This window comes from Microchirus variegatus, assembly GCF_963457635.1.
Source record: "Microchirus variegatus genome assembly, chromosome: 14".
Lineage (NCBI taxonomy): Eukaryota > Metazoa > Chordata > Actinopteri > Pleuronectiformes > Soleidae > Microchirus > Microchirus variegatus.
In genome coordinates, this window is record NC_139815.1 from 12,199,252 (window position 1) to 12,218,519 (window position 19,268).

Sequence of the window (19,268 nt, forward strand, 5' to 3'; positions counted from 1 at the left end):
AAGTGTTCTCCTTATATGAGGTGCATTTAAAATATAAAGCAGCAACAAAGAGCATTTTGTTTCACAATATTCAGTATGAACTTATTTTAAATGGAACCAGGTGGGGCAGCTCAGCCCATGATGAAAAATTAAACATGACCGTGTGGCAGATTTTCTTGCCACAGTAAAGAAGGTGCTGTCCATGGTGAAAGTGGTGTCAGCGACACAGTCTGACTGACAGAGCAGGGTTATTCTACTCTGCTTTGACTCGCTGCCCCGATCTGTTAACGGGGAAAACAGGAACTGCCTGTGTCGAGTGGGCGTGCTTGCAACAACAGAACGGCATGGTGGGTGGAGGGGCGATGTCGCTTGTTCATGTATACACACACACACAAAAGTACACACTGTTGCAGTTAAAGTCAAAATAGTCAAAATGCTATTATAATCCGCCCGTCAGTGTTTTCAGTTTGACTGGCTTACAGAAGATCCAGAAGGTATCGCAAACATTGCTAAAACATTAATTATATCAAGAAACGAGTCAGTGGAGAAACAGTTTCCTGGATAGCAAAAATATTTGCACGATAAACCCCATGTAAATACAGTACACATGTGGAAAAAAAGAAGGGTTTTACAAAATAAACAGTCAGCAGGTGTTAATCTTATTGTTAGTGGAAGAGCCCCCTGTAAACCAAACTGATGCTTGGAGGGAGAAATACAAAAGACAAAAAGAGAAAGACTGAAACACTTCTGGCAATCCATCATGCATGTTACAACTGTCCCTGCCATCAGTCAAACCTCTTGTCATGATGTAGGGAGGTAATGCACCCAAAGGAACGCAGAGTCAAGATTCAGTTTAGATTTTTTTGCAAGGATTAGGATTAGTTTATTACAAATAAGCGGCCTTTTCCCTCTAAAAATTCAATTAAAACCTTGCAACTCACCTGAAAGGTAAGTGAAGCGCTGTGACTGGCTTCTTTTCCGCTTGCCATTGCATACATAAAACTGCACCTGCACAGCTGAGCCCACAGTCTTACTGTGGTAAGGAGGAACCTCCACCACAATGCAAGACTATAAAAAAAAATATCAGATATAGATTAGATTAAAATTGTGTTTATGTTCAAATTTAAGTACATGTAAAAACAAAAAAGACTTACTCCTTGAGTTTTCTCTCGTACTATTTTTGCTTCAACTTCCCATTGTGGACGTCCATCTACAGGCAAAATTTAAGAAGAAGAAAACAAAAACTGAAATACATAAGCCAGTAATAATCCTGGAAAAGACACAGAAAAAGCTTGAAATAATTAAGAGGCGTTGAAATTATGTCATTTTAAAAGGTCCAGAGGCCTCATGGGGAAAATGTTAGCCGCTATTAAATAGTAATCAAATTTCCAAACATCCTGCTGTTTGTCCTGTCTGGATAAAATCATAGACCTCGCAGTGGAATAATTGTTTTTATTTTAAAATGCCTTTACACACGACCAGGCTTCTGGCTAGACAACCATTATTTCCAATTTCTAGTGAGAGATCTAATTGTCTGACCAGGTATCTTAGGGGCAGCAGTTTAAAGTGAAGCAGTTGGGGTTATCGCAGTAATATTGTGAGTAATAATAATAATCTTGACAACTAACTTCATGCTGAATGCGCTCTCAGGAGAAGGAAATTAATTTGCAGCCGCTTGTTTCATAATGCTCAAATAGTGCAAAGATGTTCTGCACCTGCATGCCTCCTCCTCAAAACCCAAAAAAGGATTCCCCCAAACACGGCTGTCATGACTGCAGAGAGGACTGGTTTACACTTACAGCTGTAAGCCCTGTTACATTTAGACTATACAGCTTTTTACTAAAAGCCAAAAATCCAGACTCTACTGAAGCTTTACAAAGCTAAAGCATCTGCTCTGCTTTCACCCTAACATTAGCCTTAGTTGCAGTAATCCACCGCCACACTAATCACTCATAACACTGGAGATATTCTCTCTGCTGTAAAAGAGGAGCTTAACTCACGGATGACAGAGTATTTTTTTCCAAAAGACCTTGAACATCTTTGCAGCTGACATCAGTGCATTATTGCAGTGCAGAATTGTTGACATTCAACAGGCAGGAGCAAGGGCCCCACATGCTCTGCCACACAACAAGCACTGACAGGAACCTCATACCACACTAAGACAATGACTCGGATCAGCCAGACACACTACCTACACAAGAACGTGGACTTTACTGTTGCAGATGGTTGAACAAAAATAAAGAAGGTAACTGGTGTTTATGTTACAACAGTGTTTTTTTTTTTACATGTTTCTAAAAGCTCACTGTTGTTGTTAAGCGTTGACATCAAAAACAACACTGCGACTACTACAGACAGAGTGCACAGACATGCTGTACTACTCACCAGTCAAACCAGTCTGTGTTATTTGCCTCATTTATATAAACATTCATCCTTGTCAATTTGTAAAGTTCCAACATGAACTACGGACTTCATTTAAAGTTGAATGAAATCTAAAAATCTGTGATACTATTCTTGGTCTCCAATGAAATAAGAACATATACGTGACCAAAATGTATTTACATTTTTATATATAAATACAGTGTCAGCAATAGTTCAGACCCATATATATATGTGTGTAGATATATATATATATATACACATTTATATAAACATATATATATATATATATAAACATATTACATACATAAACATATATTTATGTGTATATATATATATATACATATATATACATATACATATACAAATATACATATATATATACACACATATATATATATATATATATATATATATATATATATATATATATATATATATATATATATACACAGTACTGTGCAAATGTTTCAGGCACCACCAGCTCTGTTGTTTTTTCTGTCTGTCAAATTCTGTGATCGTGTGGATTTGGAATGAAGTGATGCGACTTAAACTTAACGGTCTTATATATTAGCGAGCTGTCAATGAGTTTAACTCATGCAACATGTGTTTACATATTTTCTGGATGTGTTCCAGTTCCAAGTAAAATAGAAATAATTATCTATATTATTGTTATAGCATTGCTAAAACAACAAATCCAATTGTGGACTTCTGCACAGTACTGTATACATGTATATATGTATATATATAAAATTGATCAAATTTAATTACTGTCCAAAAAGCTTTAGATTCTGAGGGCCCAGTTAAAGGAAAAATGCTTTAGGATCTACACGATAAGTGTTCTCAACTATTCTAGTTATTATTATTCCAGTTTACCATAACCATAGCAACAATAGGCCAGTCTCTCCACGTCCTCTTCAAACTGCTGTTGTCTTTCAATCATGAGAGCTTGTGGAAAAATATCTGTCATTGCCTCTCTTTCCCTCTTTTCTTCCATTCCTGCACTTACTCCAGTCAGTGCCTTTCTGCATTAAAGCAGGCGGATTAGTCGTGATGAGGAGGGATCATTTACACAAACCTAATCAACATCATCCCCTCCCCTTTCATATTCTTTCTGTCTCCTTCCACAGTCCACTGCCGTCGTGCACCAAGGGGCCCAAAATGTCCCCCCCCCCCCACCCCCCAAGTTTCCACTTCTTTTGGTCAAGTGAAGACTTGACCATCAGTGAGTTGCTTCAACCATGCTTCACCTGGTACACCTCACAAAGAGACAGAAAGACATTCCTCTCGGCTCAACTTTCTGCCATGTGTAAACTTGATTTTGTTGCTCTACATTGCAGAGGCACCTCGGGCAGGCACAGACTTGGCTCAGTGAATGTTATTCATGTAAAATTTCCATCTCAGGGAGCAGCCATTGCATGGATTTTGATTAAGGACCAGTGTACAAAAGAGGCTAAGAGAATTGAAAGAGGGATGAACAGCACAGGGAGTATAAAAAACAATGTCTTCAACCTTGACATTTGTAATGCAGATATGTAAGTAACTTTAGTTAAAGTCTCATTCTCCATTCAACCTAACAGACACGCTCCCACACTTACCTGACTGCAGGCACAAAATACCAGCAGGAGTGTGGCAATGCAGTTTTGGTAATTTGATATTGATTACAGAACATAGCAGCAGCACTAAGAATCATTATTCTATAATTACCATATTTTAATGTGCATGTGGTTTTGAAGCAGTGGTATAACAAAACACTTGCTTACCGTCACTACTTATGTAGAATTAATATTATATAACTTTTTATAGCATCTTCAAAGAGCAAATGTTTCTAAGTGCTTCACAGAGGAGATCTAATAAACTAAATATTAACAATCATGTCACATATTTTATTAAAAATTGTATGAAATACGTTGATGCTGCAGTGAAAGGAAGGAAAAATATAAATGCGTGTTATGTTATTTTGTGTTATTGCTATAATATGTAATATGTGTGTGTGTGGTGGGGGAAACAGTAACGGTGTAAAGATTGTGTCAGATTCTATAAGGATCATATGATGCCTCATGAGCGTGATTCATGCTGACTTGACAGACAACATTACTCGCAGACATACAGTCAATCTGTTTGGCATTTAACAAAATGCCCTGTGGGACGAGAGACTTGTTGAGGCTAAGATAATGACAGGCGATTGGAGAACTGACACACACATACACGCGTGCAAGCAAACGCACACAATTTTTTTTTTGTTTTGTGTTTTGAGTTTTGATTTTGATATTTTATGCTCAATTGGTCCTAATGTTGAGAAATGAGAGAATCGATGGCTTTATACGATCTGATTTTTAAGAGGTGGAGGAAGACTAGGTAGAAATAATACTGTTTTAAGATCAATGCTAACATACTATTTTTATGTCTACATCACAGAGGTTCAAAGAGTAAAACAATCCAACATCTAGAGACTTGTATCAATCATGACTTCCACATAATTCTACACTTCTTGCTGACTTTGACAGATGTAAAAAAAAGGCCCAGCAAATCACATAAATGACACATACAATGTTTTACCAGTTTCTCTGATATACTCTGTCAGAGAAAAATGAAGTTTGACATTTTTTTTACACATGTACTTGGCTTTTTTCCCCCCTCAATAGGAGATCAAGGACAGGACTATGTAGGACGATGTACAGACACACTTACCAGGGCCTTTCTCCAGGAAGATGACTTTGGATTCTGGAAAGAAGTTGGAGCCCGTGATGATCAGTTCTTCTCCTCCACTGGCGACACAACTGGTCAGGCTGGATTTCTCTACTTGGGGCAGCTCTTGAGCTGAACGCTGGGCTGGAAGAGAAACAGCAAGGGTTGACGATCACTACTGTGTTCACTGCAATTGTTAATTTATATAGTTTGGACTATTCATTTCCTACAAAATAAAAATAATCAATTAGATAATTGTGAAAAAATGTCTGTATATAACTCTACATCAACTTTGTAAAAAAGAAAAGATGGAAGTATTTACATTTTTAGCAGACTAAAGTGGCTTAAAATGATAGGACACTGTAGTTAAATCAAAGCCCTATCCCATCATTAGAGTTTAGGTACAATAAGCATATAAATGTACAGAGATTACAGATTTGTAGTTTTCTGAATGACAATGTTTACATGTGCGAGAGACTCAGGTTAGAAAGCCAATACTCACAACACTCCACAGGAATGGAGGCAGCCTGCAGTGATAGCACCTTTCCGTTGGGTTGAGGGATATGGACTCTGAACACCACGCGGACCCGTGTGTTCTTTCTCCCTATATCCGTCTCTCCCTTCCGCAACTCAATGTCTGAGTTCCGCAGCTTGAGGATGCCAGCGCAGTCGATACTGCAAGCAACAGGAAAAAAAAAATATTTGACCACACATGGCACCACTGGGATGGCAAGCAACAAAGATTGCCTGGAAGTGATAAAAAACTAACCACAAGCCCAGCAAGGGATTGGCAATGAGAAGAAAAATAAAGTGTTGATTCACACATTACAAATGTCTGTGGATATGATTTATTGCAATTGCGAACGAGAAATCCCCATTCTGCTCCATGGGAAACCCACAGTTTTTTCTTCAACGTCTAAATATCCCCTTGGCAAAATGTTACAACCCTGTATAATCATATGTGGATATTTAGGGCTTCATGGTGGTATGCTCATACCTGAGCAGAATAACCCTAAAGTGCTTCTGACACCTACCTGGCTGTCATGTTGTTTTCAGGCAGGAGAGGAATTTCGAGAACTTTGGTGCTCGTGATCAATATTTCTTGGCTGGCTGTGGCTACAGTTTTCCCGGTGATCCGGTGCACCTGGTAGAAGGCGTGTGACCTCAAGTATCGGTCATCTGCCGTTCCAATGAACATCTGCAGGTTGAGGGGCTTCTCACTGTACCCAAGGAGCTGAGACAAGGCAGACAGAGACATAAATAAAAGAAGAAAAACAGATGTGAGTTCTTAGGACACAGATGAGAGGTGTGAACAAAGGAATACTCGTCATTTCCATTGCCTTCAGAGGGCCGCCTCTTTTAGGGGAAATCTGAATGTCTGGGTGTTGTGATATTTCTGGCTGGGACACTGGAGATTCATCTGGTACTTTGGCCTCCAAACAGTTTGACACTGATGTTTTTGACTTAAAGTCGTCTAATTTTTTCCTTGCATGCCTACATCTTAACTGGACTCAGGATGCAGGATGGTGCTTCTTCCAAAAACCATAAACCTTGAAACCAGGTCTAGTCAATTGGTTCAAGAAAAAAAAAAGCACTGCAGCTGTGTTGGCTATCACAAATACTGTGAAGTCTGTATTCACTCATTGATGTGAAATACAGATGAGAATCATTAATGGCAGGATGCAAAAACACTCATTAGGCCTTAACTGGATACAAAAATGTAATAAATATAAAGCAAAAGCAGTGGCTTGCAAGTCACTGACAGAGATCACAGTGTTAATTTCAATATTCACAGGACAATAAATCCAAGAAATACATGCAATAACTAATATTAAAATATAGAAGGCAACAACACGTGACTAGAAAAAATTAAAAACTAAATAATACATATTAAGAAGTATGAGAACTACCGAGCTGATTTCCCCTAATAATATAAACAGGGTTTTTACAGGGCAACAATATTCCAAATAAAAGCGTCATCCATCAGCCTTTTCCAATCCTGTGGTTTATCTGTGTTTGTCTCTGAATGTCGGGATACTTATGTTTCAACTGAGACAGGTGAGATGTCTGACAAAGGAAAACTATTGCATTTTGGGTAGAGGCAAAAGGAAGATGGAAAGGAAAGCCAGGACCTTTCCTCCTCAGATGGACAGGACAAACACACAGGCCACACAATGCCACTACTGTTATAATGTTGTACTTGGCAGACTCTGTGACAGCATGATGGCAACCCCTGCACATGCACAATCCCACCATACTGCCCTCATAAACCCACACCTCCAACTTGGATGGAGGGCAGCCCATTCACGGGGGGGGGGACAGAAAAGAACAAGGTCTTTCATTGCTGCCTTCACCCCTGGAACTGCCAAGCTTCATCCCCACCACAGCTGGCTGCTGACCCTTTTCCTCTCTGGAGGTTTGCGTCACACACTGCTGTGTCAATGTTTGGTACAAAAGTGTGTTGGGTGGAGGGATCAAAAGTAGGTGCAGCTTCGGATTTGTCATGTGCTGTTCCAAGACCGGCTAAAATAAAAAGCTTTTGATTGGTCGAGCCTGGAAACATATGAACCTGAGAAACACAGTGCGGGAAAAAACGACCAAGGGAAATGAAAGCTTAGTTTCCAAACTCTGACTTTCTCTAAATAGATTATTGAACTATGTTTGAAGAACAGACGCTGGTTTAAAGCAGGATTAAAGGGCATCACTTATTTCCATCAGTGGCAAAAGATGCTTTAGAATCGGTGTTTATGGGAACACTGTTGGAGCACACATGGGAGCTGGTCTGGGACACATATGCGCATATCCTTCGCATTTTTCTTTATTTCAGCTGAAGTGTTTATTTGCACGTAGAGTAGCAAAGTAACATTCCAATACTAGGCATGAACTGACACACTGGAGATGTTAACTGTGACCAGATCACATAAGACAGATGTTTATCCTCTGATCGTCTGAATAGGGTTTTCCAAGATACGGGAGAAGGTATGCTTGAATGCGGTGAAAACCTGAAATGGGGTGTTTACAGCAGGTTGTGTGAGATGACTAAGTAGGTCAGGCAGTGGAGCTTAAAACTTAATAGTGCCTTACTGCTCTGAGCTGAATAAAACGTGTTGAACTATTAAATTCCGTAAATGGTAGAGAGCATTGCATTTTAAATTAGCATAAAACTCCCTTTTAACTGGAAGAAATCTCTGACAGAACCAGACTCAGAACCATCTGTCTCGACCGGTTGGGGTGAAAGGAAAAATGGGGGATAGAAAGGACAGGAGGAAGATGAGGTAGAGCCAGAAGAAAGAGACTTGATAGAACAATTGTATAAAGGTATAACACGATTAACAGGGATACATATGACTGCCTAAATTCTATATTTCCGCTGAAACTGTGGCAGTGTTTCAGGCTGATGAGCAGTGGAGTTTGGGGTTGGATAGACTATTGTAGACAGTTTGTGATCCTAACTTGTATAAAACAGGCCACCATACTATACTGTACTGCTTCACATCTACGTAGCTACAAGTAAATATGTACTGTTGTACTGCTGTACACCAGTACATTACAAATGCAATTGAAATATAAATACAACAAGTACACAAGCAAATCTTTTATTAGCTTGGGACTGAGGTGAGACAATGATTACTCGATGATTTGAACTGGATGAGACTGGAGCTTTAGTCTGACCTTTTAAGCTAGCCATCGAACTTCTACTACTAATCAATGATTACCGTATTACAACATAACAATTCCTACGATTTGTTTTATAGTGAAAACTCACAGTTCCATCCACTGTGTATTGACGTGCATCTGAATTAAAAAGAATGACTTAAAAGATGAATCGACAGGGGTGAGTGTGTGTGACTGTGTCAAGAGGACGCCAGTAAATCTCTGTAACACTCACAGCAGAGTTGATGGCCACTGAGATGACCAGAGAAAGTACCTTCGACCTCGCACGAAAACACACGCAATCTCAATATGCACAGTATGCATTTATGATATACCGTAAAACTTTATAACTGTCACTCAAGTTTCTCAGCTCAATCACTCATGTCCCACTGGAATCAGACTACTTCACATCCAAAAGTGGTACATGAAGTGTATTCGGAAGGAAGTTGCACCAACGGAACAGCGTGAGGCCTCTATAATAGCCAGTTAAAACCACGTTAGATCTTAAGAGCCACTTCAAAGGTGAAATTTTGCTATTAACAACCCAACAGGTAATTATGTAGTCCTGCCTGAATGGATCCATTGCTATAAATGACACCACTATTATAAAGTCAAAGAAACATGGAGTCACAGGAATCAACAGTCTTGTGGGTTGTGGTGCTTGTTTTATGATCATGTCTGCACACTGAGGGGGTGAGAGCACACATGTCTGTGTACATGTCTGTGTACATGTCTGTGATGTACATTGTACAGACTAGGACAGCTCATTTTGGTTAAGGAAGGGGTTAAAGTATATGGTTAAAGTTTTGTAAGAAACAATTATGTTTATGGTAGGGCAAGTATCAAAAGCTGAAGTCCCCAAATGACCTATGATAACATATGAAAGTGTGTGTTGTGTTGTGTGTGTGTATGTGTTTCCATTAGGCCATGTTTCGTCACTGCACCATGTGTGTTCCAGACAGCATAAAATGAGTTAACGTGTGTCTGGAAGAATGCATCTGTGAGACAGGATACATGGAGGGTTAAAAAAAGAAAACTGCTTCACATGTATAAATCAGAGCAACAAAAACAGCTCAGAAAATTGGAATAAAATGAGGGGGAAAAAAGACTCCTGCTGAGATAAATTTTTCCAATTTGTCAGTTCTACCAAAAACGAACTGTCACCATGAAACAAAAAGGTCCTTGACTTTCTCTGTCCCTCCATTGAACCGCTTCATCTCTGCCCCCTTTCCTGTGTCCTCCTGTATTTTCTGTGTTTTTTTTCTGAGGGATTTTGGTGTGGAGCCAGGGTGTTGACAAGCATACACCTAACAGGCCAGGAGACTTTTCCAAATCAAATAATCAACTAGAAAAACCTGATCAGAGTCAGAAAGAAAGGGATCCCTTCAGAAGCGCCATTGAATAAACACTCTTGTCCAAACAGAAACATGCAGCACTGGTGGGCTAGTTCACTTGCTCTGCCACAGTCACAACTGTTACTCAAAATGCTATTAATTTCTGTTTTTCTTGGTTCAGTTCAATTTGAATAAGGTCACTGGGAAAGACAGATCACGTTTTACTTGTGTAAACTGTGAAATAATATAACTAACTTACTTAGCTACATGGAACCGGTTTGTATAACGGGAGGAAGCCGAATAGGAAAAATCCAGTAAAGAAACAAAACATGTTAGTTCTAGTTTTTCTAAGACAAGATAATCCTTTATTATTCCCACAATTGGGATGTTTGCAGTTTACAGCAGTAAAGACAGTCAAGGTAAAGGTAATGTATTATAAACTTGCATTTTCACATCTACACTCTTAGAAATAAGGGTTCCAAAAGGGTCCTTCTACAAGGGCTGAGGTTCTACCTGGAACCCTTTGCTTCTGAAAACCCCTTTCCTGAAAAAGGATTTTAAAAGGGTTCTTGGTGGAACCCTCCAAAAGGGTTCCAGGAAGGTTCTACCTGGAGCCAAAAAGGGTTCTCCTATGAGGACAAGCCGAAGAACCTTATATGGTTCTACTTAGCACTTTTATTTCTAGGAGTGTATGAATGTACAATGATGAAAAATATGTACTTACTACTACTTGTACAGTCTTACGTCAAACAGGGAGGAACCACCTCCTGGGTCAAGCTGGCTTTTTTTTTTTAATTTCTCTTACTGACCTCTCCTGAGAAGAGCAGCAGCACAGTCAGCCTTGTCCCGTTTATTATTCAGGTGAACACCCATGTCCTGAATAAGATGCCACCATCTTGATGTCATTTCCCTGGATATTAACTGGTGTTGGGGGGGAAGTGTTTCCACCAAGTTCTTTGGTTTTCCCCGCATTAGTTAATTCTACTTGATTTCCATTTACTACAAATTTCAAAACAACACAACTGGCTTTTCAACCCAAACACTACTGTCTACGCATCTGTAACAGTACAAACCTGTGTAAAAATTAAAAGAGGAAACACAAAGCAACCTCAACAACCCTGATGGACGATTCCAAGATGGACCTTACAAACACCGTTTTCCATTCTATTTGTTTCACAGTTAATCAGTCATACAAATAGTAATGTTCAATTTTTATCCGTGGACATGTTCCCACGATGTCCGTGTGTGCAAAAAAACGAAGGGCATCAACTCGGGGGTGATGACACTCCCAGTTCCGACTTACAAATTTGTTTTGCAGGTTTAAGACAATTTAACGTCCTTTGGCATAACATACCTGACAAATACAATAAAGCATAAACATAACATAATAAAGCACCACCTGCAAACACCAGGACATAAACAAGGACACATGGACACTACCATGGTCCTGGAGGAGGAAACTTCTTGACAAGTGAAATCCACACAACACACACCGTTGACTTGTTTCACATTCCTGACTCACCCCCTCCACCATCTATGCTTGGGTGTGAAATACCACGGAAGGGTGGTCTCTGCACTTTTAACTTCTCACCTTTCTCCCTGTCCAGACTGCGCTGAGGCCAGCTGGTCAGTGAGCAAGTAACTGAAGCCTGTTACAGATCAGTTCATATATTAAAACACAATGTCATGAAAACCGGTCACACGTCCTCAGGCCTGTGCTTTGCTGAGGCCTTTAGCTACGTTGTGGCTGGTCCTACGGTTCTGCGAGTTTGGGATGATGAACTCTCTCACCTAAAATAAAATCTCTGGATATAGTTACATACTGCGCTCCCACTAAATAAAGTCCCCACTTATTTTTGGCCTTCATCTGTTCCACTGATCCATTAATACGGTCTCGCAAGTTGAGGGGGAAAGCATCAAAGCATTTTTTTTTACTTTTGTTTAAAATAAAATACACCAGTGGTTGTAACAGGAAATCATGGTGACAATAATTATCATCATAAGATATTTATATAGTCAAGGCGAACAGGGTGAACATCACCTGGAGTAATATACCTGTATTGCCTGTTTTTACACTGTGTTTCAATATCTACCTGCATGTTGTGATCGTGTCATTTTCTATTTATCTCATCCTCCTTTTCCCCATGTCTTTCTTTGCTTTTATTTCTCTGCTTTTCATCATCTGCCCTGTCCAACCTCTTTCCTACTCTGTCATATTTACTTCTGTTCCCGTTGTCCTTTTCCCTTTAGTCAGTCACTCCTCTCCGTCCTCCCATCCTCTCTTCTCCCCATCGTCAGCCCGCTGTCGTAACGTGACACTTTCTCACAGAGCCTGACTGCCGAGTTGTTTCCCTGTGTTGCTCCACTGTTGCCATGGTGAGACTCAGTGTGTATGGAGGAGTGTTCTTGTGCATATGTGTGTGTGTGAGAAAGAGAGAGAGTGTGTGTGTGGGTGAGAGAGATCGAGAGAGCAGCCACGTACACTCAGAGTAAGTGTCAGAGTAAGCGATGTCCCTGAAGCTTGTGTTTGAGTTTCTGCTGCTTAGAGTGTGTGGATTTACTCACGCAAACTTTGGTGTAAACTGGCCCCTGGTGCAAGTTAATGGTGTAAGTGTGTGTGTGTAAGACAGAAAGAGAAAGAGACAGAGTGCAACAGATGTAAAAACGAGAGCAATGGTGGTCACTGGTCAAGGTCACAAGCAGGCCCATTTTAACTGGCACTGGTTTACCATCTGTGGCAACACAAAACTGGGATCTATGGACACACATGCACACACACACACACACACACACACACAGGCTTTATGTTTGCCCAGCACACTAGGGAGGGCAGAGAGAGCCAGGGGGCCGGTTGGCTGTTTGTTTAAACAAGGTCAATACATGCACATGCATGTGTGCACACACAAACACATGAGCGTTTACTATGGATGAGGCCTGTATATGACTCTGCTAGACTGATTCATGCTTGATTCCTCTTATTCCCCATCATATCCTCCTCCACCCACCCACCAACTTTACCTCCGTCTGCCCATCTGTGTCTCTGTGACAGTTTATTCACTGTGCAACAAATGAGAGCCAAGCTTCCAACATGTTTACATCAAATACAGCCCAGAGGCAAAGCAACACAAGCTGCAGCCAGTTCACACCGTACGGGCGGCATGGCTCTGCATTGTTGTCAGTGTGTCTCTGCATTAGGATGGTTAGTCTGAGAGATCCTGCAGGGAGAGAGAGAGGAGTCAGGGTAAGGCAAAGCTCCACAGTGGCACAGAGCAAGAGGGGAAGAAAGTAGAAGACAGAACGCCAACGAGAAAGTGGTAAAAGGGGATAAAACTGGGTGAAATAACGGATTATTTCAGTAATTAGGTCAAGCACTGGGATCAGAATCATTTAATGCACCCAGCTGGTGGAAATATTAGGACCACTTGGACAGCTTCTGTCATGCTACTTTTCGTGTCAGATTTTTGCTCCTGCAAAGCACAGTCCTCTACGTTGTGCTTGTATGGGATCATTTTGTTTATGTGCTGTGCAGTGCAGTGTTTGTGTGAGTGAGTGTGATTGTTTCTTTGCAGTATCTGTTGTGTCTGCCTACCTTCATCCATTGCCCAGCAGGTAATACCAGAGGGGCCTCTTATATTTTGTGTGGGTGCAGCAGCACTCAATTAAGCTGGTTAAATACGAACAAGGATACCTCAGCCAGCCAGAGAGGCTTCGGACTTAAATGTCTCCTAGCAACAGGTGCACCAAATATGGTCTGCAGCTAGCCCCAGAGGAATGGCTTAAACATCCAGTCAGCCAGACACAAACATAGCCATCCTGACCTACAATGTGCATTTAAAAATAAGAGACAGCACAGAGACCCAGCTGAATCTGACACATTTTTAACACTCAATCATTCACAAATACAGGATGTGTTGTTTTCTCTTTTTTTAAGTTAATAACACTATAACATGTACAACAAGGTATTGCTTAAATATAACAATTATACAACTGTTCTCTCTTTAACAGGAACTGAACAAATTTCTTCTATCACCCGAACCAGACAAATATCTGCTTCTGTTGGAGGTTTCTTTCTGTTAAAAACTGCTTAACTCATGAAAAGTAACAATTATTGTGATGGATAAAAATGCTGCTGACTAATGGACTACTTAGCAATGTCAATAGCCTATTAAGCCCAGCATAATATACTGTATGTATTAGAAATGCACAGCATTTCCCATAAAACCTATGGCTATAAATCATGTCTGTCAAAACAATTCAACGTGAATGCATTGTAGGCCTTTGTTTATCTGGCTACTGTACTTCAGACAGATCTGACTGTTACGACCACAGCCAGCCATTGCCATTTGACACCAAGTCTCTCGTCAGATCACTGATCAACAGCTGGTCAACAACCTCATGCCTGTATTAGTACTAGCTGGTGTCAAACTCCCAACACATTGTGGTCTCGTGTTTAATTTTGCCCGAGTGACATGTATTTGTGTTACTGTAACGTCAAATTTAATGAAATCACAGAACACTTCATGCACTCCATCTCACAATTCACCCCAACTCATGAAATCATCAGCAAGTTGGAGTATGAAAAGACCTTAACAATACATTGTCCATCAAGTCTACAGGCCTGCAGACATACCACAGGTTTTAAAGCCAATAGTTGTTTCATATTTCACACCTCCAACATCCTGTGTCTGGGCCCCGAAATTGTAGGTTAGAAATCGCCGGATTAAAACTGCTTCTCAACTGAATCAGTGAATTTTAACATTCTACATTCGCTCTATGGAAACAGTTGTGCTACAACCTTTGGATGACAGTCCTAAGGTGACATTCTCTGTACATTTTCTTTCCTCTACATCTAAAGAAATTCATGCACATAATATTACTTGGACCTGAAAGTTCCTTCACTTGCTCATAAACATTTGTGCCTAAAGCTGTTCAGTAAAATGTAGCTGGTAGAATCCTTATAACGTCAAATATTAACATATTAACTGAAATAAATGTTAAAGGCAGTTGTTATTCAACCAGTAAAGTGGGTGTGTGTGAACTGACGGAAAAACCCGTCACCAATTCCAGGTAACCCTGTCTTGTAACTACCTAACAATTTCATTTTCTTTATACTTTTTATACATTTTAAAATGTACTGCATCTGTGAAAGTTAAAGTTAACAAAAGTCTGGCTTACACAGCCACATAACAGCAAGCTCATACTTTGCCTGATTGCAGTCTGCTGACTGTAACATCTGCTGGGGCTCCCACCATAAGATGACCGAGCAAAAAAGTCAGAATCTGACCATCCCACCATATATCAGAACAGAAAGAAACATTCTTCAGTTTGTCAGCTAGACTTTGCCAAGTATGAGTTGAGTGAGTACGAGTGAGGCCAAAACATCACAGGTTTCAAAGTCTCAAAGTCAGTTAAAGTCAAAGAATCTGCCAGGTTTATTTTATTTTTTTACTTGGTCTTGTCTCAGTCTCAGATTTAGAGAACTTTAGAATCTAATTCAAGACCTATCAAGACTACAATTTGAAATGCATTTGTGTGGATCATTTCTGAGATTAGATGGAAAACGTTTATCTTCAGTCATTTGCAGTTAGAATGCTTCATCTCTTACAACAGCTGCTACCAATGCCTGCTCTCCGTCACACGACGCACAATGGAAAAAGTTAGGGTCATGAAGACCATGTGATGAGAAGAAGCTGAGGGTTTGTCTGGGAGCAGAGATGTCACCAAATACAAAAGTACACAGACTGCATACTGCAGTTCTGGTCCCTATCTTGGGTGAGAGAGATATGGATATTGATAAATGCACCTCCAAACATATGTAAAAAAAAAAAAAAAAAAAGGTTTATCTGCTTAGCTGAGCCAGAAGTGGTGCTTCAGCCAAGCAGCTTAGTGACAAACAGTCAGTTGAATAAATGAACAGTCGTGATCTTAGTAGTTTTACTAAATTTCTCAGTGGCACATGGCAAGTTTTCAGAACCAAATAACCTTTCAGTAGCAAAGCTCTAAATTTGTCTATGGTCCACAAATCTTCTTAGCCTCACAACTTCAGACTCTCAAAAATGCATTAATCAGACCCATTCACTCGACACAGACACAACCTTAAGAACTTAAACAACAGAACTGTCTCCACAGGTAGGTATATAATGTGTTTTTAGACTAGTCTAAGACAAATATAGTATATGATAGATGTTGGTTACTTTACATTTGGTAATACAGATTAATGATGGAAGGACAGAAGAGAGACAAGAAAAGGACACTGTGTTCCAAGTTATCATGAACTTACATTAGCCTATACAAATATAAAATGGTATTGACAGTAGGGGTGGGGGGAAAAAATCGATTCACATAGGAATCGCGATTCTAATCATCCACAGTTCACAAAAACACACAAAACACCAGTTTGTGTTATTTGTTTTACAGTTTACTTTTGTAACTTCTGGGAGAAAAAGGCAGCTAGCCTAAGCTTTTATTTATGCAAGTTCTTTTTTTGTACAGTAAATAAGTTTTTATTTGTTTTGAATGAATAAATGTTAACTTTTGTCTTAACTGTATTGTTTTGATGCCATAATTTGCCTTAACACACTATGCATTGTATACATTTTTGAATGGAGAATCGTATGATTGGTTCAATTGAGTATCGATTTTGAACTGAATCGTGACCCTAAGAATCGGATTCGCATCGAATCGTGAGCCACCCAAAGATTCACATCTCTAATTGACAGTACAGGTATCCAGTGTCCCCTTTCCTAATAAAGTTACAGAAACTTCAAGAGGTATGTTAAACAATTCGCAATATGAGGAAGAGCAGAAGACTTTAATTTATTTCTGAAACGTGTTCCATTCATATTGTGTTTACTGTAAAGATGTAGAATAACGTTAGAAAAGCTATTCAGCATTCCAGGGTTTAAACTGTTGTGATCATTTTACTCTACCCTAATATTACTGTATTGAGCATGTGAACAAAAAAAAACACTCCACTGCTCCTCCCTCAGCCATTTTCTTTTTGTTTATTTTGTTTTTATGTTGACAAAGCAGCTCAGTGGTGCACTGATCTGGGCAACAGTCAGGCAGAAAAGGAAGTCATCACCATGTCCAGATGGCAGTTATGGCGTCATCGAGTGACATGTGAACACCAGAGTCAAGACCCACAGAGAAAGAGGGTTCAAAAGCCACAAGACACCTATCAGTAGATGGTATTTTAGCTCAAACAAAGATCAGTATAATATGTGTATGAAGTGTACCTATAAATAAAAGAAAATCACAGGGGGGGAAAAATGGCACCCATGTTGTCATTTAGTCCCTCACAAGATTTTTCAATATAACGGGAAAACTGGCTGACTTCGCTTCTTCTCTATGTCAAAATTGGACAAGATGGGCGGTCTGGGCAGTGCATAACAGTGAGGTTTAAAACACCAACAGTAGAGGATTGGTTATTTAGTAAACAAAGCCCAGTGTTAGACCTGTTGGACAAGTTCTGATACCATCTATTCTCTGATGTTAGTTTTTACGTTGACTGTCAGGGCTTTAAAATATGTGCATCGGAAAGACCCACATTATTACTATTTTATTATTATTATTATTATTATTACTATTCATCCGAAATGTATTTATTTATTAATACTCTATTCGGGAGCATAAAAAACGTGTCTTGACCTTTCTTTAGTTTGGTACTGCATTATCCTCTACAATCACCTAATAAAACAGGCTTCCTCATCAAACTCCCCCTTCCCTCACTTTCAAAACTCATTCACCACCACATTTTATCCTCTACAAACTGCTGTTCACAAGAAAATGCTGCCTCTGCACTTATCTCGCTCGCTCCATGACAACTCATTGCTGTTTTGTCATCTTGATCCAGCAAAACACATAAGACGTTCAGTTTCAGCATAAAGCTAAGAAATGCTGAAATATTTTGTGCTGAAAAGCCACGACAACAATATTATATTTGAATAATATACAGTTATGAAACAAGCTAAGCTATAAGCTCTCAAGTAACTGCAAACTACTATGACAAAAATGGTTCCCTCCATGGATGAGGAATAAGGGCAAGCAAGGCAAAATGATTGGTTAAAAAAACAACAAAACAAAAAACCTACAGCTAAATTATGCATCGTCACATATGGCAAGACAGCAACTTGGTCTCACTGAGGTTGGAATGGTTAATGATTGGCCCTGAGGGTGCCTGCATGACTGAATGTATGATGATATAATCTGTTTCTGCAGCAATAAATGGTAGTAACTCGAGCTTGGTTGTTGTTACAGGAAATTAAGTGTTTTACTTTTAACATGTTTTTTTTATTATTTGTGTACAGTATATTGTACATAATGAGCAGTGTCTGAGTTAGCCTAGGTACTGGCTTACGTCTCATCTGTAGTACACTCTTAGACATAAGGGTTCCAAAATGGTCCTTCCACAAGGGCTGAGGTTCTCATTGGTACACTCTAGACTCGTCTTCATAGGAGAACCCTTTTTGGCTCCAGGTAGAACCTTTTTATAAAGGTTCCACCTGGGAGGATTTTGGAGGGTTCCGCCAAGAACCCTTTTAAAACCCTTTCCCGAAGAAAGGGTTTTTCAAGGGTTCTTGGTAACACTAATGTTTCCAGTGAGAACCATTTTGATCCAGAGAACCCTTTAAAAACCCTTTCCCGAATAAAGGATTTTAAAATGGTTCTTGGCGGAACCCTCCACAAGGAGCCAAAAAGGGTTCTCCTATGAGGACAAGTCGAGAGTGTACCGATGAGAACACATTCTGTGCCCAGTGATGACAACATAAGAATTATTATATGAAAAAAAGACTGTAGTTTGAATGTATTTTGACGCATCCTATCACAGACAGGACACTGTATAATTTTTTGTCCTTTTTTAAACATTGTTGTCGAATGTCCCAGTAGTGGGACACTCTACACGCCCTCACACACCCTGCTAGAATGGAGGAAACACGTGTACTGAGGATAGTGGACAATTATGTAAAAATCTTAATGAGCTGGTTGGACAGCTGACCGAAACCGTCAGTCTGAATTCAGCCTTTGTCGAGTTCTGCAACGCTTGGACGTGGCCTAGCTCCTTAAGCCCTGCCTTTATCATACACACAAAGCAAGCTTGTCACTGGCTTCCTAAAATATTAATGGGACTGAAATCTTCCACAATTGCTCTCTCTCTCTCTCTCTCTCTCTCTCTCTCTCTCTCTCTCTCTCTCTCTCTCTCTCTCTCTCTCTCTCTCTCTATCTCTATCTCTATCT

At 39.8% G+C, this 19,268-nt stretch overlaps 1 protein-coding gene across 1 annotated transcript in view; it reads right to left on the reverse strand.

The window, feature by feature from the left end:
• The window catches only part of nfatc3a (nuclear factor of activated T cells 3a), a 43,820-nt gene that overhangs the window by 18,164 nt on the left and 6,388 nt on the right, over nt 1-19,268 (reverse strand). Inside the window, exons 3-7 of the mRNA XM_083901167.1 lie at nt 6,078-6,277; nt 5,546-5,718; nt 5,047-5,187; nt 1,134-1,189; nt 921-1,047 (exon numbers count right to left, since the gene is read on the reverse strand). Coding sequence (XP_083757293.1) covers nt 921-1,047; nt 1,134-1,189; nt 5,047-5,187; nt 5,546-5,718; nt 6,078-6,277 — 697 coding nt within the window. The remainder of the gene's footprint in view (nt 1-920; nt 1,048-1,133; nt 1,190-5,046; nt 5,188-5,545; nt 5,719-6,077; nt 6,278-19,268) is intronic.